The sequence below is a fragment of the Tetrao urogallus genome (assembly GCF_951394365.1).
Source record: "Tetrao urogallus genome assembly, chromosome: 21".
Classification (NCBI taxonomy): domain Eukaryota; kingdom Metazoa; phylum Chordata; class Aves; order Galliformes; family Phasianidae; genus Tetrao; species Tetrao urogallus.
The window spans coordinates 4,887,821-4,910,336 of NC_136834.1; the positions used below are offsets into that span (position 1 = coordinate 4,887,821).

Sequence of the window (22,516 nt, forward strand, 5' to 3'; positions counted from 1 at the left end):
ATTTCAGCTTTTTTGTCCACTTTTCACTTCTCACATCCTTCAGTACAAATAAATAAGCTTCTGCTCTTCACCCCTACCCAAACTTTGCTAAAACCATGCATTACTACAGTTGGTAAACTAGCAGAAAAAACTGTTTCTCCATCAGAGCAACACAACCAGGCCTAATGAGAAAACAGTGCTTCATCAACACACACACATAAAAACCAGCTTTGAAAATGTACAATTCTGGTAGCTCCCAAGAGCAGGTCCAAGGCCTTCACTCAATGCAAACAAAACCAGCACCACCACCACAAGTCTCTTCCAATGCACTGGATGCTCATCACTACGCCTGTTAGTGGGACTGGTGCCCAGTTCTGACTGCATGAACACCCCAGTATTTTCCAAATCTTCCTGTTCCCAGAAAAGGATGATAGCATTGTAAATCAGAGACTCAGAAGACACTTACAAGGAAAGACTGGAATATGGCAATATACAACCAGTAACATGAAATGTTGTTATTTTTGTGGAAAAAGGACATTTTTAAAAGAAGGTTCTCTAGAAAATAAAGCTTCAATATTAATTTTTTTTGAATTATAAAACAATATAGTACACTTTTTGCTCCAGTGCCATTGTAAATACATTTATACAACACATCAACCCAGTAGTTCACTCAAAAATGTCAGTGGGTGTTGAGCCCAACCCAGCTTAGCTTTCTCCAAGTTACACAACAGGAGAGAAGCAACTTAAACATTGTGATTTCTTGACCAAGCAACTACACTCAGACACAAAGAACTTACTTAAAAAAAAAAGAAAAGTTCTTTTGCTGGACTGACAGTAACTACAACAACATCAGCACAGATGGGGGGAGGAAAGAGAAATAAAACAAAAATAAATCCTCACATTTCCACTCTAGAAGACTTAATGCCACCAACATCCACGTTTGCTGCATGTGAGGAAATGACATCCTTCACACTGTTAAACAATCAAAAATGCATTTTAATTCTACAAATTTACAAGGAGAAAAGAACAAGAACCAAAAAAAAAGAAAGAAAAAAAGGGGATCAAGGATTGTACTTCAAGTTTTCCTCTGTCAAATTTTATAACGATCCTTGGCTTTTCCTGTTAATTCCAGTCCTCTAATGGAATGCAGCAGTTATACTCCACACCCAGCAAAAGTCTTTGAATCTGGGATGACATCTGACTTTACCCCGGTGAAAACCATCTAGTTTCCCTGACGTGAAGAACAGAACTGGGGCACTCAGAAATCCACTCACGTGAACGGTTCTCTTTTTTTTCCCCTCTTCTCACTGAGTTTAAAACTTGAGGCTGAATCCGGGCCCAGCAGCAGATGCTCCTTGATTCGTGGTGGTCAGATGAAAACCGGTGTCTTTCAGATCATCGTCGCCCTGTGGAAAACAGACACAGTTCATTTGTCAGTGCCTGTGCACACACATTCACCTCTGCAACACAGAAATCGTGCCTAAAACTAATTTTAAAAAAGTAGAAACAAAGAACAAAACAAAACCTGAAGGAGCTGTAGGAGATGGTAAGTAAATACTTGATTTAGTGGCACTGTAGCTGAGTTCAGTGCAGACTGTTATTCGTGCTCTTTCTGTTGGCATTGCAGCAGGCACAATAGCTGTGCAGTGTCAATTCACCTATGCTGAGACATGGAACTGTCAATAAAGAGCTGATAATAATTAAGGCACTTGAGATTGTACCACGTCCTACTTCTAAGCAGCTGTTTTTCGGCCAGCTTTTTCTTCAAAGCTGGCAGTCCAATTCCCACACATGAAAGAACACCAGCCTTGTCTGTGACAGATTCTTTTCCAAACACTGGAAAAGGAGCAGGTTTGGCTTTGTTTTAGGACAGGGGAAGTCAGTGATGCTCACCAACTGACTGTACCCAAGGCCTCCCTCGGGCGGGCGGGGGCTGGTGCCACGTTTCACCCTTTGTTGTTCACTTTTGGCCGGCCATGTAGGAAACATGGAGGGGTCAATAGGAAGGGGAGTCTCACGGAAATACTCGTGCTTCAACCCATCCTCAGCAGTAATTCTTCTGGCCGGGTAGTACGTCAAAAAGCTGAAAAGAATTCAGGCAGACAATGAATTAGAGGGAAGAGAAGAGAGACGGCCGTGCAGAAAGAAGAAAAACGTTAGCCTAAAAGATATAAAATGTTCAGAAATCAGTCATGTTTTACAACGAGTGTAACAAACAACACGATTTCCCAAGGACTGCAGAAGCTGGCACTTACTTGTTCATCAGATCAAAGCCCTGATCAGAGAGGAGTGCTCCAAATCTCTTGCGTAGATTGTTGTAGGGATATTCTGTGAACGTCATCTTCTTTACTGCTGGCAGCTCATTGTAACCAGGCCAGATTTTTTCACTTGGAGTACCCAGATCCTATAGAATAAAATGTCTCCTTTATAAACCCATTCTAGAGTGCAGCCCTTCTGCTTATTCATTATTTAGCTACAGGAATTGATAAAAGTCCAGAGAAAACAGACGACACACAAAACATTATTTTAGCCTATCACTGATAATGTAAAACAGAAAATCAAAGTAGTGAGCCTTTTATTAAGGCTGAATCTCTATCAAAGAGTAACAAGCATTTCTATTTTCTTACTGCTCTAATTTAACTGCCTCTAAAACCAGCCAGTTAGAATGGAAAGGTTTTATAAATGTTACCTTAAAAACTTTGTTAATCTGATCGATTTCCGACTTCCCTGGAAACAGCGGTTTCTGAGTTAGGAGTTCTCCAAAGATGCACCCCACTGACCACATGTCTATCGCTGTTGAATATTCCTGCAAAGAAAGAATATACCTTATCAAGCCAGTGAAATAATTTAATGAGGTACTGTAGCGATAGTGCAATGTTTTGGGGTTTTTTTTGTGTGGTTCTTGGCAGTGGAGCACCCAGAGGCCCAGTGACTTCAGTAACAGAACAGGTAACCAGGAGGGAACATTGCCAGAACGTTCACAGTCCTCTGTTCTGCTTTTTGTCAGAAATTTTAGACCCACCCATCCATCCTCTGAGGAAGACGAAACCTTTTTAGATTTGTTATTGGGAAAACTAAAATTGAAGTTTCAGAATTTCCACTGCTAAATCAGCATAAAGAATCAAGCACACTTACACTCTTGTTCATGAATTATAAGATGAAGTTAGTCTGAAAAGTCAATCCTTTAGCTCCCAGAAGAATACAGAGAGGCATACCTTGGCTCCAAGCAACAACTCCGGAGCCCTGTACCAAAGTGTCACCACCACTGGTGTGTAAGGCTTCAGAGGAGATCCATATTCTCGGGCCAATCCAAAATCTCCAACCTGGATGAAAATCAGTTATCAGTAATGTTATCAGCATTGAGCATACCTATGGACAGCACCAGTACATGCTGGCCATTCTGGCTACTGCTGGCCTCTGGCATTCAAAAAACAGCCACACAGACTTTGATACAGACAAGGTTAATGGCACTGTCACGCATCAGTAGGAAGAGAACACCGTTCTGCCTTCCAATTGTGCCATAAGGAATTCAGCACTCACATACCATGCTTATTAGTCACATTCTAGTATAAATCTCAAGAGCTGTGGCAAGGCAGTCTCCATCTATTACAGCGTTCACTGTCTTACAACTGTATGTTTGAGGAACTACACTTCATACACTTCAAGATGAATGCAGAACATTCTGCCCAGCTCTTGACATCGCTGTCATGCAGTGTAACTCTGCAATACTAAATTTCTCACAAGCGTGCTGTGTGTCACATAGTTCTTACTTTCAAAATTCCTGAATGACTGAGCAGCAGGTTGGAAGTTTTCAAGTCCCGGTGAAGAATCCAGTTGTCATGAAGATGCTTGACTCCTCGTAGTAACTGGATCATCAAGGTTTTCACTTCACCTGAAGTGATTAAAAAAAAGCCAAATACATTTAAAGTAAGAAATCTGCCTTCAGCTGTTGTTATTTCTAATTAGAGAACAAGGACGGAATTGGGGGGGAAAGAATGAGATGTCAAGTTAAAAACACACTGAAGAGTACGGTGTAAAAATGTGTCACAGAACAAAAACAGATCCAAAGAGCTGCCAGCATAGTAAAATGAATCTGGATAGCTGGAATGCACCCAAATAACGCTCAGAAATTAATGCTTCTCAACACAGGAACTGGCCAAAAATAAAACGCAGTGTTCACAGGGAAAACTCCCCTCTCCATTTCACATCTGAACCTCAGTCTCACCCTGAGCATGCCAGCTGGATTCATCAGCCTATCATCACTGTACCAGCACTGCCAGCTGACCTTCCTCTCTTAACCTCTATCAGTAGAATCAAATTGGACAGTGAGAAAGCAGTAGTCTCCCTTCCAAAGAACACTCAGAGGACATTCCAAGGCAATGCACGTCATCATACAAGCTAGTCCACTGATGTCAGTGCAGCCCAAAGGGAATGGGGTCTTTCTAGGTCAGTTTTCCATTTCAGACAAGTAGAGGAGACTGTGGCAAACAGTACCTGGTAGAAATGGTTGCTTCATTGTTTCCATCAGACTCTTGAGATCATGTTCTACGTAGTTCATAACAATATAGATTTTATCCATATTACTACCTACAACGATTTCCTAAAACACAAAAACAAGTGATCAAAACACAGCTTATTTTTGCAAAACATCCAGTTTTTAGAGTAGAGACAAACACCGCCTATTTATTTTATGGGTGGTATATTAACAAGCTCTGCTAGGAATGCTGATGTTTTTACAAAGCATTTTAAAAGCCAAGAGGCAACATTTCAGGAACAAAAATCTTTGGAAATGGAAGGTTGCTGGTCTTACTCTGACAGTGACGATATTTAGGTGCTGTGCTTTCAGAATAGTATTTATTTCTCTGAGAGAAGTAATGGGGAAGCCTTCCTTTTCCTTCTCCATCTTCAGTCGCTTCAGAGCCACGATTTCATCTGCAAGGAAAAGAGAATTTTTAGCCCATCACACAGCTAATAAAATACATGCCAAGAGGTCACCCAGTGTACTCCTACTATTTTAATGTATCTGAATGAAAACCATTACTTGAGACATCAGCAGAATCAGTCTGCGTTAACAGAGTGAAAACCAAAGCAGACCAAAAAAATATTGCCAAGTTTAAGGAAAGATAAGAAAACCCACAGTAACAATTCAAAAACTGCATCAGGGGTTTTATTGTATCCTAACATAACTCACCTGGAAAGACACTACAAATAAAGCTTATTCGACACTGATTTCCTCCCGAGTCTGGGAGATGGGATGGAAATGTCTCACACACAGTTCACCTTTCCTTAAAGACCCAACTGAAACCCCAAGTGCTACTCAAAGCGTTACCCAAGCCACTTATTTCAATGCATCTGCTTCTGCATGTTACTGTAATGGCCATGTCAGCCTCAGGGCGGGCCTCAAGGAAGATGCAGAAGAGAAAAAGGAGCTGATGGCAGTTATCCAGTAAGTGAGTGATGTCAGAAAAACCACCCCAGAGGAGATCAAAAGGTCACGTAATTCTAAAACAAACAGAAACAGAGAGAACCAAAATTTAACCCCACTGCCAACATCACAGCTTGTCAGCTGGACCTGAGAATAACCACTGTTACTGTCCAAGTCTGCTCTGGAACACAGTTCTTGTCACAGGCTCTCTTCACCATCTGCCACCTCTATTTAAAATTGCAGATATTTAATTTACTGTGCCTCCGCTCCCTGTCGCAGCGACCAGCCTGCTGGACTGTAACATATCACCAGTGATGGCAACACTGGGGGGGAAACTGAGGTCACAGCCAAAGGAACAGACTGTATCTCACATTATTTTTTTCCAAGGGACCAGGGAAGCTGCATTACTGTCACCATTTCTGCTACAGCATCCAACCAAGTATTTCTTCCACTTGAGCACGGACAACGAGAGACCCGGTGTTGGCTCCTGCACTCCTTCTAGGAAATGCAGTCACTTCCACAGGACACGTATCATTACAGCCCAGATAAAAATATGAATCCACTTGTGTATATGAAATTTCTTCCACAGCAACGCAGTGCTGCATGCCCTCATGGCACACAAACACTGCTTCTATGAATTCTCTCACCAGTGGCTGTGCTTAGAGGGGCACCTAGTAGCACACACTTCAAACCAACCGACCAATCCACGTTAGCTGCAGCAAAGCACAAACCAGAAATAATTGCCTAATGGACCAGCAACTGAAATCAAGTTAAGCAGTTCTACAGTGTCATGACCAATACAGAAATTAATTCTGAACTCAAACAGCTGCGAGCAAAACGCTTATGTCAAAATCCATATCCTATTAAAAAGCAGACATTATTCCTGAAAAGGAACAAAGCACTTTAGAGATTTTGTCCATTAATGTGAGATGCAGAATCACAATTTGCATACAACTGCAGATCTGAACCTATACACGTGACAGAAGCAGAAACTGGCTAGAAGAAAAATTATTTCAGCTTTCCCCTTTGTTAAGGCAGAAGGCTGATACAGAACGGACATCAGTTTTGTGCTTAAAATGCAACCTGTGTGACGAGAACCCCAAGCTGTACTTCTCACTCTACCCCAGACCTCCTTCTGCATTTCCTGTAAAGTTACTAAGAAGTTTGTTGGAATTTGTAAAGCAACAGAATGGTCTGCAGAAGTGCACAACACACCAGATGCCACATGCATGCACACCACCTGAACATAACTGCTTCCACACAGCAAAATAATTAGGGCAGTACTGCAGAGGGCTGATTCTGCCGTTTCCAGAACATGCAAATAAGGTAAGTTTTCCAAATCACAACTTCCAAAATTCAACCAATCCCCATGAGCGACAATAGCTGTCACAGTAACACAGATCCTCAGCGAGACGTTTCTAGATGCCACTTAGGACATAATACTTATTTAATGCCATGCAGACAATACGAACCAGTCTTTTTGTCTTTTGCTCTGTACACCACACCGTATGTTCCCTCTTCAATCCTGTTCAAACACTGAAACTCCTCCACACTGCGACACCCCTGAGAAAACAGAGGGAGAACATTCACTCAATGTCTGCAGGAGCACTGCAATCATTTGTTTAACAAGACTTAAGAAAAACCTACTTCACAGGTTTAGTTACAACTAACCAAGAGAAGTACATATTTCACACACAAGTGTGAGCAATAATGAGTCAACAAGACACATTCAGCCCATCAACTCACGCATAAATGTTACTGCAGACACGTTTCCCATTTTAATGAAACCCATTTGCAGGGAACATTTCCAAGCATCCTTCAAGTGATCCCCTACCTGAAGGGCAGGAAGATATTTAGGAAGCTCCTGTTTCAGTTCAATGGGGGAAGAAGCAGGTGAGTCAGGAACGTAGTCTCCTTCCGTCATGGCGTTGGACTGAGGGCTGCCCTCCCCCACCTCCTCTTCCTCAACCTCACTGCCTGCTGAGTCGCGATCAAACCTCGACTCTGTAACTTTAAAAGTCAGAATCAGACATGGAAAGAGGGAGTCCTTTGGAACAGAGTTAAGTTCAGCACTGGACAAATAGGGAAGTGAGAAACATCGCTATGAGATAGAAGATATGCAACTTGAAGACCAATGAAAAGCCTGATTTCTCCTCTGTGGAGATGATAACCCCAGGTTAATGTCAGGCACACACAATTTTCAGATGAACACAGCATGTCAGAAAAATAAGTCTTTACACTAAGAGAATAAAAAAAGAAGGGACCTAGTAAGTCTCATTAGACTGGGATCTCATTCCTACATACAGACCCTGGAACAGAGTTCTGACTCTGACATAACAGCTCTAAGCTGTGAAATGCACGGTGCCTCACAACGATGGCAAAACTGCACCAACAGATCGATTTTAAACAGATTTAAAATACTTTCAGAACTAGATCTGACTGAAAAACAGAGTCAATTGATATATTCAGTATTTGCATTGTACCAACTGGGATGTGGTTTCCATTCTCTCGTTCTTCCTCTTCACTCATTTCTTCTTCGCTCACCTCTTCTGCAAGACAGAATCAAGTTCAGCTGAATCAACTCAACCCTTCTGTAGTTCCTTGCAATGCAGACCACTATTCACTTTCCTCATTCATCATGCCTTCTGCACCACTGTCCAGTTCAGTGACATCACATCTGCTGCTTCGTTTGGAAAACAAAAGCTTCTTCAAACTCAACAGCACCAGTTGGGAGACCACTGAATGTTTTGTGCTTGGTCATTCTGCTTCATTTTAAAGAAATACACCCAGCCAGAGCAGCCTGTTGTGACTTTTCCTTTACTAAATAATTGTAAGAATGGCTCTGAGAATTTTTAACTAACCCTTTTTTAGAAGTATGATTTGTTCAAATATTTGTAACAAGCGTGATAAAAAAATCTGGTATTTGCAACTGAAACTATTCAAAATAGCAGAGAGATTTGTATTTCACCACCCCCACGCAGAGTGCTCTCTACAGAGTACTTGTTACTGTGCAACACAGGGATATTTAAACTGTTAGTGTTACACTACTTATGAAGACAAACATGGCTTTCAGTTTTCTAATCCGGCGTCTTAGACAAATAATTGGTATTACCTCTATATAAAAGGATAGAATATGACTTGTACTTGTTTTTTTCTTTATAGTTATCTTGACCTGTGAGGTCTCAGCCTATCCTAGACTAGGAGAAAAGGAAAACATTCAAATAAAACAACACAGAAGCAAAATAAAGTAAAGCCAGAAGACCCCACCGGCCCACGCTGGGACCTGTGTTCTGTTACTCACCTGCTGACTGCTCTGACACCTCCTCAGAATTGCTCCCTGTCTCCTCCTCCTCCTCCTCCTCTTCTTCTCCCTCTTCCTCAGATCCTTCACTGCTCGACTCTTCTTCCTCTTCTTCTGAGCCTGACCCAGACTCCGCTGAGGAACAGTAACACATGGAACGAGATCAATGACATCTGCTATCTAATAACAGTGTTTCCTCAGCAGACATCTGTACAATCTGCTAACTGCACTGAATTACCTGATGAAGACTCGGCTGAGCTTGTTTTTCTCTCACTGTCACTGATGTCTTGCAAGTCTGAAAGAGGGTCTCTTTCCTCTGGTTTTTCTTCTTTCACTGTTGAGACCATAAGAATCAAAACCAAGGTGCCAACTGAATTTCATTTTTATTTTTAAGCCTGAATGCCCAGACATCTACATTCTCTAGCTATTAAATAGGTGCTGAATGTTCATATACATATATATACTCTGAGCAACCATACCATTTCACAGTGTGCTCAAAAGCCAAACAGTTTCCCTGAACTGCAGTGGTACCAGATCAACAGCCAAACATGTGCAATGCTGGCTTTTTAATTTAAAACATGACACGTGCCCACATCTCTCTGCAAGGAATGTATTAAAAAAGACAAGTGTAACATGATAACAAACATGACCACAACACAGAGTCCCACTAATGTACACTCACACAGCGCTTGCAATCAATGTTTCTACTGCAGTCCATCATTGTGAAACAGCATGTGCAAATAAATGTGGATTGATCAGACCATAAGGCCAAAGGATCACTGCCTGCCTCTGCCTGGAATCTCAGCTGATTGCACTGTGCATTACAACAATTTTCACAGCTACACACTTTAACAAAGCAGACACAGAGCTTTTCTTCTTTAACCAATGACATTTTTATGCCAATTGTGCAGGCTCTCCACCACAGCTGGGACCTTCTCTGTACGGAAAGGACCATTTTCTACCTTAGAAAACAAAACTCACTAATTGGAACACTGCCTTAAGCACTGCTCTTCTTCTACAGTACAGCAATTAGTGACACTTAAACTAGATAGTTCCCTGTAAGGTGGCCCTTAAGGTAACTTATTTCCTAAGAACAAATCCAACTGGAGTTAGTACAAACAATCCCTCTTCAATCTGCAAAGAAATAAAAGCAGCAATTGCTTTAGTAACAGTGCATGTGCCACCCTTCTCAACAATTCCAGAATTATGCCACCACAGCTGAAGCGGACAACACTTCCAGTATGATTCAAGGGATGTAAACGTTTAATACTAAAAATTAAACTCTACCCCAGAACAGCTGCTAGCCCCCAGGCAAAGACACTGAGGTGGCAAATGCTACCTGGTTTCCTGCTATCTGCTTGCTCAGGCTTGTCTCTCTGCTGTCGTAATGGGCTGCGACTCCAGGGTCTCATTTTCACTTTGTCTCCATATTCTTCCCTCACTGTTCTATGGTGTGCAGAAACTAGTGAAAACAAAACCAAAACAAAAATCGTTAAATGTCCCTGCCCTAATTAGAATACTTCAGTCTACCACAACCACCTGCTCTGCATATTTTTTCCTTTTTCCTTACAGAACAAATGGTAATGGGGAGGGGCAAAAGCAGAACCTAACTGCATCTAGGAGAGCAAAGGACTGTGATTTCCCTCATAGCAATGCTATGTGGATTTGGACCAAACAGAGGAAGGTGCTGCCATACTAAGCAAGCAGATACAAGATGCCCCCTGTGCTACACACAGCACACAACCCAAACCTACAGTGTTAAGGCAAGAGAAAAGTGGACAAACCAGGGAGATGCATGAAAAAGTAAAAACAGCTAAGGGTTAGAAGAAGCTGACAGAACATTCAGAGCAATAAAGAGCTAGAACAGAAGGCTAGATTAATTGAGACCAAAACCAGTGTAAATATCAAGCACAAAAAGGAGCAGTTCAGCATAACTAGAACTAGAAAGAACAGCAACAAGTACAATGACTTCTGCTACCCTCGAGCAATCTTTGTAATTGAGCACAGATGCTGGGTCTGACAGCCAGGACAAACAGAAGTCCTTTAAACAACAATGATCTGAACCCAGATGGCAAGAGATCGGCCTTGTCCACAGCTGGAGGACTCACACCATCTATCCCCATCCCCATGCCACTTATTTCCCAGAACTTTACTACGCTTATGTTGAGACTTCAGTCTCTACCAGACTGGCTTAGACTCAGCCAAGGAGTGCAACTGCATTCATGACACACATACACACACAAAGACTACAGCGATGACACAGATCTTGTTTCTGAAGGAAGCCAGGCAAACAAAGACTTACCGACCAGCCCAAAAGCCAGCACACTCCCGGCATCCGATGTTGTTTTATTTCCCTGTGTAGAACTTCAAAGATTTCTTTCCCAGATAGACATCCCACCCGATTTTATTATTTTTATAAGTTCTGGCATTGACCTAAGTGAAAAAGCTTTCTCTACCCCCAATTCCACCACCGCGGCAGATGGCAAATCCAAACATCTTTTAGACACCAATAATCACCTTCTCTTCTGGCTTCCCGCTCCTTACGCCTTTCTTCAGCTCTCCTTTCACGCTCTTTTTGCTCCCTTTGTTCTTTCTGCTGCTCTCTGATTTTTCTCTCTCGTTCTCTCTCAAGCTGCTCCAGGCGATCTCTAGAAAATAATTGGTTATTTTTTGTTAAGCTGCAGTTCAGTACAAACTTAACTTACAAAGTAGAAGAGAACTGTTTTTCTGTAGCCGAGTACAGGGCAATTCAATGTCGTTGCATGAACGATGTACCTCTCCCTCCTGGAATGCTCCCTCGCCATTTCTCTCCGTTTCTGCCTTTCCCACTCACGTCGGGCCTTATCCTGCTCTTCTCTATGCCTCTTCCTACGCTCGTGCTCCCGTTCTTTCTCCTTCACTCTGGCATGTTTCCCTGAACAGGCAAAAATGAATTCTGGAGAGTTACCATTCAAAATATTTTGCACTCCTATTTTCAAATAAGTAGAAAGGACAACACCTATGACAGCATATTCCTATGCTCTCTGTTCTTTCCTTGATGGAAACATCCTGATCTGAAAGGGCATTAAATAAGTAATTGTAAGAGCTCACACAAACACTTGTGTTAAATCAGAAAGAAGATTGCAAGTAACAGGAAGACAAAGCGGATGTTTCTAAACTTTGTGCTCTCTTAGTTACATGGAAGTGGTATTTGTTCTTTTCCATTCAGCTACAAATACCACAGCTCATCTCCCTGACTCTGTGAGGCTGCAGTGAAGCATCACAGAGTTGCAAGAGTAAAAGCAAACTCTGTGTCCCTGTCCCAGAGTGGCTGCCGTCCTCTCAAGCACAGACGTGCATCTATCGCTCTTAAAAGGGCACTGGACACAATTAAAGAGGAAAAAAAAAGAAAGCAAATTTCACTTATTTTATCATATCCATCTGATATGCTTTCTCTGGTCTGCAATTCTTATTCCCTCTCTATGTAGTGCCCATTCAGTGCAACCTTGAGAAGCTACCAGAAGTGTGAACAAGGTGTAACACCACCTTCCGCTGAATGACTGCGGTGTCTCCGTTTCTCTTTCCTCTTCTCATCTTTTCTATGATGGGTTTTTTCTTTCCGTGACATTTGCTGTGGTGGTTTTATAGCCAAGGAATCATCTTCTTCTCCTCTACAATAAAGACACAAACTGATAAGCTCAGGGAGGTTAAATGCACCGGCCTCTTCTCCCAGGCAACAAACAGGACCCGAGGAAACGGCCGCAAGTTGAACCAGAGGAGGTTTAGATTAGACATAAGGAAGAATGCTTTCTCTCAGAGTGGTCAGGCGCTGGAATGGCTGCACAGGGAGGTGGAGGAGTCGCCGTCCCTGGCAGTGCTCAAGAGGAGCCTGGATGAGGAGCTGCAAGATGTGGTTTAGTGCTTGTGGTAGCTGTGCTGATGGGAGGATGGTTTTGCACTAGACGATCTTACAGGTTGCTTCCAACCTTGTGATTCTATGATTTAACAGACTGAACACTACTTTCTCTTTTATCCCTTTTGAAAAAAAAAACAAAAAACCCAACACTCATTTTCCTATTTTCCACAATACCCTTGAACTAAAGCATTAAGGCTATACTACAAACATCACCGAAGTCGGGTGCTAAACCAGTACCTTAACCAAAACATCATGTTACTGTGCAGTGGCCAAAACGGGCTCAGAATGCACTGTTATGCCTGAACCAAGAGCCTCCTGGCACTTGGCACAGCCAGGAGGGAACCTCAAACACCTCAGAAAGTTCTGCGTTCCCCTGTAGTGCTTCAGAGCACTCAGCTCAGGGTTTTTAACCCCCAGGTGCACTCAGGGAGCATCGCACCGCAGGCAGTACCTGTCCTCCATGGAGTCCTCCCTGCGGTACGGTGAATTGCGGATCGTGATCTCCATGCGGTGATCTCTCAGCTCCCCCTCTTCAAGAGAATCCCGCTTTGAATCCCTATCATCCGACTGGGACAGGAACACACAAAGGGCAGGTAAACCAAACCACGCTCGTTCAGGCACGGCAGCACTGAGCAGCGCCGCCCCAGTCGGGCACTCACGTTTTTCATGCGCTTTATCTCTGCTTTCTCCTCTTGCTCCTTCCTTCGTTTCTTTTCCTGAAGGATTTCATCCAAGGTTTTCACTTTCCAAGAATCCTTTTCATCACCCATTGGAGTTCCAAAAACCATTAAAAAAAAAAAAAAAAAAAAAAAAAAAAAAGCTCTGGAAAAAAAAAAAAAAAGAAAGGAAAAAAAAAAGAAAAAGGAAAAAAAAGAACGAGACGTTACGGAAACGCGGCGCTTCCTGCTTTGATCAACGCGTCGCACCAACTCCTTCCCCGCACACGGATTGCACACGGATCCCCCCGCAGCGCCCCGTCCGGCCCCGCCTCAACCCGACGCCCGCGGCCCCGCACCGCCGCCCGGCCCCGGCCTCCCCCCGCCCCGCACCGCGCCCCGCCGGCCCGCTCACCGCCGCCGCGACCGGACACCGACGGGCAGCGCCGCACAAAGCGTCACTTCCGCCGCCGGCTGATGACGTCACGCGCACGGCGCGGCGGTGCGGAGCCGTTCCCGGTGGTCGCCGTTCGGATCCGCGCCCCGTCGCCGGCACCGCGGCGGTCCAACGGCTCGGCCTTAACGGCGTACGAAAGAGCGCCGACCACAGCGAGCCGGTTTATTATTCGTTCCCGATGCGTGAGTGCAGAGCTGACGGCTGTCACGGCGCGGTGCCGGCAGCTGGAGCCCGACCCGTTCAGCGCTCAGGACTCAACCGCGACCGGAGCTGACGAGGCGCGTTACGAGCGCTACGTAGAGATACGGCGTCGTCCGTCCTTTTCGCCGGGAGCGGCGTTGTTCCAGCAGCGTTAACCTCCTTCTGTCAGCCAGTGCAGCCGGCTGGACATAAGCAGCAAAGCTCTGCTTCCCAAAGTGAAGTTTGCTCAGTGCTGAAATAACGCCAGCCTCGGAGGGCTGTGTGTCAAACCTGCAGGAATCCCAGTTATTAGCAGTGCCGTGTTAACGAGGTGTTCAGGCACTGTGTGATGTGCCAGGGCAGAGCTGCACATCCATCCACCAAAGCAATGCCACTGCGTTGTGACTGTGGGTGCCCTCCACGGCGTGGATGGTGCCTTGCTCATGAAAACATGAAGTTTGCACTGTTTCCAACGAGGGATGAGAACTAGAGAGCTGGTTTTGAAGTTTCACCTGCTCAGGGCCTGCTTCTTAATCCAGGCAGTCCCAAAGTGGTGTGCAAAGCAGTCTGCTCCTTTTGGATGATGGGTGGGATCTATAGGCTCTGATACAGGTGCTTCTGGGGAGGAATTTTCCAGGACTTCAAACGCAAAAGCATTTAAAGGGCAGACAGCTCAGGCATAAGGCTGTAAGGAATGCTTAGCATGGAACAGAGTGGTCCTTGTTGGTTCAATAGAAGGAAGAGCTAAGAAGAACGGCTGGAAGAAGAGCCAGATTTGCCCAGTCTGGTAAAAACAGAGACCAAAGAGTCTGCACTGAAAAGTGCATGAGGAAAGCACAGTGCAAACAACCCCAGCACACCTAAACTGTCACCCTGCCACAACAGGTAGGGCTCCAGCTGCTGCTGGTAACCAGGGGCACCTGGTAGGAGTTACAGTTCCAAAGTCCTTCCCAGCTGTGTGGCTCCACAGATGTTCTCCATTAATAGGAAATGCAAAGTCTGCCAGCTTCCCAAGACAAAGCAGTGGTGGTGGAGGGCACTGCATGAAGGCTGTTAGATGACCAGAGAGCCACTCACATCTCAGCCCTCCCACAAGAGTAAAAACATGCTGCAAAACAACGTTTTCTGCCAAATACACAGATTCTTGAAAAGCATAAAGAAAAACTTGAAAAACAGATCTCAGATCTCCATTTCACAGACCACAGGTGGTTTTTTTTTTGGTTTTTGTTTTTTTTTTGCAAGCAATATGAGCAGTGACAACGCACCAAAAAAACCACGCAACAGAACAGACATCACACAATGATGAAAAAATGGACATTTCCCTTCTGCTCAAAGCAAACATCCACAGCCAGGGATAAACCTGAGCTGCTGCTCAAACTGATCCTGAGGCCAGGCTCCCCCACACTGCCTGCCCTGGGGACACGTTTGCCTTCCCCAGGAACTCAAGCTCATGGAATACCTCACATGGGAAGTGTGAGCAGGAGCTGAAATGTCCTAAGAACTCCGCATGCAACTTCCTATTAGAAATTGTATTTTACCCTAAAGAACACTTAAATCCAGGCTTTTAACACCAAGCTACACTCTTTCAAAACAGGAAATTATTAAAAATCAGCTCATTTTGTTAATTTTGTTATCAAAAAGCCCAGGTGATGGGTTCTGTAGGTACACGTGCTTGATTTGCAAAAACATGAATAAAATTTCAGGTTTCCTTAAAGGGAAGGCAAGAAGTTGGCTTTTAACCTCCAGTCAGCCATGAAATGTAACTTCTCCAAAAAAGGAAGAATTCTCAGATTAGCCTCAGCTCGTGGTCCCCTTCCAGCTTTGTCAGATACCCCCAAGATTCCTCACATAACTGGAAATGTCAGAAATATTTTGTACATAGGGTAATAACCCTGAGTTTCTGAAAGGCAGTACTTTCATTGCAGTCCTACAAACAATGCTACAAAATAAAAGCTCACTTCCTCATTAAAAAATACATAACAAAATGCAGGAAATTCAGATATTAAAATGGTTTCTGATAGAAATACAGATATCCTGACTTATCACACCAAAATCACAGGTTTTGGTGATAATCTGCAAGCAACTGCAAATATGTACTTCAGCACTGTTTATACAGTACAACTGTCTGTGCACTTGCATTTCAATACTGTAAATACATAACCAGGATGAAAGATTTCCCTTTTGAGTTTCAGCAAAAAAAAAAAAAAAGACTATCTACTGCTAGTTTTGTAGTTGGAAATAGTGGCTCATTGTGCTTTGAGACATGGACTCATGTCTGTAATTTACTTTAACGAGGGCTTTACCAAAATAAGCCATTTGCTGAGACATGAGCTGGGGGAGGGAGGGGTTCCTTCTTCCAGCTCTGCAACACAGACAGATAATGGAGGATGCAGCATACAGTAACTAACACTTTGAAATTTCATTCCACTGCAAGAAAGCCAAATACAGTGACGGGCCAAAGTTTTCACATTGTTTTCCTGGGCAAGGAGGAAGCAAGAATTTTCCTACAAGACACCAAAGTTCTTTCTCTAATATAGGCTTGTGTGGGTTTTTTTGCAGTCAAGAGATCAAAAAGCCCACGTTCACCACATTAAATAACACCAGGCCCTCTGCTATTTCAGTTTCTCAGAAAAATCAAGGCTTCCTGGGTTCTTGTCATCGTTCTCTTTCTGCTTCAAGTCCCAGGCCTGACTTGCTGTGAACCTCAAGGGAACCACATCAGCATCAACAGTCACACAAACAGTCACTTCTGGCAGGAGTCCCTTTGAGTTGTACAATGTTGTACGAATAAGTGGTCATATCAATCATATGGTTTCAAATCCTTGGCAATCAGTGGCTCAGTATCTTCAGCTGTACTTGGTGCAGGCTGTGGGGCTGCAGCTGCCAGGCTGTGTATAGTTTCTTGCTGATGCTGCTTTGCCTTGTTGTAAAGCAGAACTCCCACCGTCACTAGAACAGTCCCAATGGCTGAGAGGCTTGTGATTTTGTTACCAAACACAATAATACTTAGCCAGATTGACAGTGCGTGCTTCACAGTACTGGCAACACTGGAAAGGAATTTCAGAAGTTAAGGCCAAAGAAAGCTCTCCTGTAAGGAGTGTAGGAACACACAATCACGTCTTCATTTAGGGGATCTCTTTTGCTAGCTTTTTAAATACCAATCAGATTCCACTTTTCCTAGTTCAGTAATCCTCTAGCCACAGTGCTTGTCTACTGGCACTAATATCTTCAAAGACATTTTACTTTAGACTTAGTAAATCACCTCAGAGTTTGGTTTCTTTGTTATTTTTAAGCATGCATTTGCATGCTATTTGCATTAGCGGCTCATTTTTATCTAAAACAGACACTCAGACAATATCAACACAACACCAGCGACATAACTGCCATTTCTGAGTGTGCTGTTACTGCTCAGGTTATAAAGGATTCATCACTGCACCAGAATATGCAGGAGCCTAACGAAGCTGCCCATAACTGACAACAAAGGAGGAGCCATCTTCAAAAGACACAAGTATTACAGAAAGTGTAGCTTGTCGTGCTGGTGTCACGCCTCAGAAACAGTTGTACAGAGCTGATTGACCATTTTCTGTACTGCAATTAGCTATCTTTAGGTATTGCCTTATTATCACCACAGCAAACGTCAGCACCTGTTCCACAGCTTCAACAGCACGTGCCAAATGCTGCTCTTCTCACACTTTGAGCAAGCAGTCCAAAAGCTTTTCATGATGTGGATGTGAAAAAATTTGTTCTAATTTCACACATTTGTGCATTTACTTATTTCTTTGCACAGTACTCTTACTACTTAGTTTCTAAGCAGAAATACTGAGTAAGAAAAATAAACATAAGCCCTCCTGGCACGGAAATGAAGTTTTACCTGAAAGTCACAGGAGAAATTTTTCCCATCAGGGCATAGGCTGTAACACTTTGCAGGTGGAACAAGACTCCATCTATTAAGAGAAGTACAACTACATCTTGGTTGTAGCTAAAACTCCTTCCACTTTTCCCAATCACTGGAACATCCTAAATGCAAAATAGAGGCTCTTAAGAGTTTAGCTTATAACCAAATCTAAAAACCAACATAGCCTTTATTATTATAACCAGATATTAGTTTTACATTTAAACATCAGCATAACAAGATCTGAAACACAAAGGACATTCACGTCCTCCAAAGTTTCCCCTCAAAAGATGAAGAAGCCCTCTTGTATCTGACTGCATTCAGACTGCCAGGGAGATCTTTTCAAACACTGATGCAAGGCAATGAAATGTCAGAATGCACATTAGACTTACTTCAGCACAATTTTGCTTTCAGAGAGTTTGTACTCCTGCGTGCCACATGAACATTGGCAAAAAGTCAGCAAATTCTTAAGATTCATAGTTCAAGTCTTTAACTACAATTTTGAATGCATTTATGTAGACAGACAAAGTAATTTCTCTCTAAAACTCTGAAATAAACTCAGGCTTGCTGGGTCAGCTGCCATCTCACATCTCTGCTAAGCTATTGCTTTTAGCATTTCTCCAGCTCATGCAAACAAAAGACAAAGCTCTGGTGATGAAGTGATTGAAGTAAAATGGGGCGAATTAAAAGCAAAGCTCACAAGTAACATATAAGTTTGCACTAGCAAATTCAAATTACCATGAAAAATATCCAAGCTGGAATAAGCATAACCACTGCAGCAGCGCTTGTATAGAACTGAAGCTCTGGGGCCCTACAAAAAGACAAACAAAAAATGGTTAAGAGTTCCTTATTTCACAGAGCTGAAGAAAGCTGCATCAGATTTACATAAAAACCTCATTGTGGTATTGGTAGACATCAAGAAATGCTAACAAAAAGCAAACTACTAAGCTTTGCAGACAACAAACTCAGCTATCTCTTGCATTCTGTGTTCTGCGTTGGCCAAGACAAACCGAAGATAAAAGGCCAAAGTTTTCAAGACCCAAACCAGCTGTAAAATCCTGCAGTAAAATTCACATTTACTGAGTTGATGAAGTTCACAGCAGCTTAGTCCAATATAATCACAAATGCATGGCTTTCTTATGCAGCCTAAAGTCAATCCATAATCCAACCTGAAATGTTTTAAATACTTACGAAAATCTGTATTTATCTCCACTGAGTAATTTTTTGGAAAAGACATTCTGCAGACTGGTAAAGAAACAAAAACACAATGTTTAAGCAAACTCACAGCAAAAAGGAATCCATGATCACTTGACTTAGTTTATTGCGTATGGAAACATCAAAATAAAAAACTTGTCATTTTCCTAGTTCCAAAGACAGAAAGAACTACAAGCAATGACTTTACTCAATCTATAAGAAACATAACTCCTTCATTCCACACACAGAACAGCTGCTATGACTTACCAGTCCATTATATTAGTAGATAAAGCTGCCGAGAAACCTAGAATGTTGAAGCTGATTTCAGTAGCTGTACACAGAGCTAGCCCACCCATAACTGGAATGAGAGAGAGATTAACCAGCAATCCTGCAAACGAAAAGAAATAACAAATTAACTCCACTTCAATTACTATACTCCTAATGCCAAACATGAGATAACACAGCTTTAAGTTTTAGTTTCACCACAACTCCTTTATTTCGAAGGAGAAATAATTTGATCAGATTTACTGTTCTATCAGAATGATTCTTCCAGCTGCTTGAAACTGTCTGCCATACGTCAGTGACATCTCCCTGCCCACAGCCCAACAAGTATTATTATATTATAGTATATATATTATATATTATATAATAATATTATATTATATAATATATATATATTTTTATATATATATATAATTATATTATATAATAATATTATATTATAGTATTATATAAAACAAGTATTTTTAAAAGGAAACATAAATACTGAAGTGCTCACCAGTGTATTCCCCCAATATCATCCGAGACATGATAACAGTAAAAATAGGTGCGGAACTTTTAACTGTCTCTGCAAATGAAACTGCCACATTTTTCAAGCTGACGAGCCCTAAGACCACTGTTGCAAATCTGAAATTGAAAAACACAAGAAATTAAGCAGAAGATAAAACAAAGCTTTAACAGCTACACTCTGTGAAAGCAAGAGAGGGAAGAGAGCATAAGAACAGTGCTTCTGACCAGAAAAATGCAATGAGCCAATAGGAGAGAACTCCAATTAAAGGTTTACCTCATCAGTCCAACAAACAGCATTATCATGATGAAATTGGGTGGGTAAGAGATGCGTGTTTTGTGCTGGTACAAGCAGCATGGAACAAACATTTTTATACAACCAATAAAGGTGGTTGAAAGCATTTGAACAGCACCTAGAGAGATGGGAAAAAATGTCAGGTGATGATGGGAATGCCACATAATAAGCAGCATGACAGAATTTTGTAAATAAACTGGTCTGTAGTGACTCTAGGCTTGATGAATTCTCACAGCTCTTTACTTTTACATCCACCAGCAAGGCAGCAGAATAAATCAGATAACTCAGTCCACAGATAAAATTTTTAAGTTCTCTTATTAAAACAAATAAGGAAAAATAAGCCCAGTGAATAACAGATGTCACAGAGGGCAGCTTCTGCTCTTTTACATAAAAACTGCTAAACAAGTTAATCAGCACTAGAGACTATCAACAACTGACTCGAATTTATTATATTTTTCAAGAGCCCACACTGCCCTCTGGCACAGAAAAGTGAACATTTAATTACATTTTTTGTTCTCTAAACACTCTTACGGCTCCTGTCCTCCATGTGGATAGATGAGAGGAGAGAAGGCAGGCTGTGATCACACACACACGTTCTCAGCCCCAAGATCCACATCTCCTAACTTGGTCCTTCTGAGGGAGCAAATTGTTCAGCTAAAGGGAACTTTACATGCAAGGATCTGATATAATCAAATATTTTACTGGAACTGAAGCATAAAAGAAAAGCAGGGTTACCTAGCATGCTGGGCTCTCCTTCCAGTAAGGAAAGGATGTATTTGTTAAGAAAAAGAGTGCAAAAGCTGAAGAAAAACCACAAAGTGAGGTAGATGAGAGCATGAGAGTTCCAGATGCCCAAGTCTGACTCGATGACCGTGGTCTCTGTGATAGTTATTTTCAGAACGTTCTCTTCTGGCACACTATCACTCCTAGCAATTACAAATTTTTCACTCCTGTTAGCAAAGAGTGAACCCAAATTAAATAGTGATTTTCCCTTTGGCTTTTCTTCAAGGAGAGGAGGATTGGGTTCCTCCGGCGTCTCAGCACTCGTCACAGTCGACATAGTGACACAACACAACTGCCTGTTCTTAACACAAAGCAACACTGACTTCGTAGGGAACAGTACGTGGAGAGAAGAAAAATATCATGTGATCAATCTTTCATCTCCAGTGGTCTCCAAAAGTGTATTTGGTCCTCCAAGTAACATCCTGTATGAAAATCAACTTTAGATGCCTCTTCATGTGCTCTATTCCATTTTTTTAACCTAAGGATGGAAAAAAAAAAAAAAAAAAGAAAGAAAACCAAATATAGCAGCACGCATCAATCCAATACTACAAAAATATCACATTCATTCTGAAAGATAAAAAAGACCTCACTACCCTCTCTTTCAGAATGCCTTTTGTACTGCTAACTTGACAATGACCTTTACTTTTCTCAAGTTAAACAACCTTTGGCATCATAATGCTAATAATGTCCAAAGAAAGAAAGGGAACCTGAGAAGCTTAACTGCATTATTAAAACATATGATCAGAATTAAGTGCTTTCTATTTTACAGACTGTGTTTTATGAGCAAAAGCAATCAGAATTAATCAGATGATTCTAAAATGATGAGTCATCTTTTGTTCCTAGATAAAGAAGCAGTAGAAGAAATGAGAGCTGACAAATCCAGAAGCACATTTCTTGGATGGGCTGTATGGAAGGCCTTGCACAGTTAAAAAGCAATTACTGGGGGCAGCTGATCACCGGACAGCTTAGTGAAGCCCTCTGAAATAAGACTGTAATACCACAGTGAATCAAAGAATGGCAGTACAGGAAATAATTAATGGCAAGCAAAAATAGCAGGGTTCTAACAAGACCTAATGCACCTGCCCTGATTTTGCTAACACATGAACAGCATCCGTTTTTTTCTTCACGATTTTGTAACGTTTGATACAAAGATGTACTAAGAGTTAAACACCATTTTGTGCCATTCATTCCCATATCCTGCTTTACACTGAAGTTTTCCATTCCTAGTGTAAGCTATTTCTCTTATTACAGCCACACAGGGAACATTTCCACCCCATCACCTTATCCCTTTCCGTTTTAGCAGGAAATCAAGCCAACACATTGAGGTACAACGCTTCTGCAAGCTTGTGCTCAACCATACGTTCACATTTACCCCACGTACAACAAAACCAGCCCACGTGAAATAAATAGGCCGTATGTGGATTTGTTCCAACAACCTGATCTTTGATTTCTCCTCTTTCAAGCTTTCATGAGAAACAAACAACACAAGAATTACTATACATTCAGAACAGTTCATTACCAAAACTTAGCTTTTTTTTTTTTTTCTATTTACATTGCTCAAGTAAAAACAACAACAATTAAGCCCAACAAAACCCCCACTTTGGGCAGCACCACATTATCATATTTGATATCACCAATTCCACTAGTGGTAGGAAGCAGAAATGCAATAAGAA

General features: G+C 42.2%; 2 protein-coding genes across 9 annotated transcripts; both read right to left on the bottom strand.

The window, feature by feature from the left end:
- Positions 1-1,292: 1,292 nt before the first annotated feature.
- On the bottom strand, positions 1,293-13,370 carry CDK11B (cyclin dependent kinase 11B; the record flags this gene model as incomplete). 8 transcript variants are annotated; one of them, XM_079545663.1, is made up of 19 exons in its annotated part: positions 1,293-1,385; positions 1,873-2,062; positions 2,235-2,383; positions 2,669-2,785; positions 3,195-3,302; positions 3,750-3,871; positions 4,474-4,579; positions 4,790-4,911; positions 6,877-6,967; positions 7,239-7,408; positions 7,888-7,953; positions 8,706-8,840; positions 8,944-9,039; positions 10,045-10,167; positions 11,223-11,353; positions 11,481-11,619; positions 12,231-12,355; positions 13,052-13,167; positions 13,260-13,370. In XM_079545663.1, 19 exons carry the CDS (start codon positions 13,368-13,370, stop codon positions 1,293-1,295), a joined length of 2,310 nt encoding a protein of 769 aa, XP_079401789.1. The 8 variants fall into 8 exon arrangements, with proteins under 8 accessions (XP_079401789.1, XP_079401788.1, XP_079401786.1 ...); XM_079545662.1 differs by having other exon boundaries at positions 7,239-7,414; XM_079545660.1 differs by having other exon boundaries at positions 7,239-7,414; positions 11,223-11,383.
- A 3,323-nt stretch (positions 13,371-16,693) lies between these two features.
- Positions 16,694-21,120, bottom strand: SLC35E2B (solute carrier family 35 member E2B; the record flags this gene model as incomplete). Its single annotated transcript, XM_079545441.1, has 8 exons — positions 16,694-16,940; positions 17,765-17,910; positions 18,524-18,596; positions 18,977-19,030; positions 19,247-19,367; positions 19,758-19,885; positions 20,043-20,178; positions 20,796-21,120. The coding sequence occupies 8 exons, from the start codon at positions 21,118-21,120 to the stop codon at positions 16,694-16,696; spliced, it is 1,230 nt and encodes a 409-aa protein (XP_079401567.1).
- Positions 21,121-22,516: the final 1,396 nt, after the last annotated feature.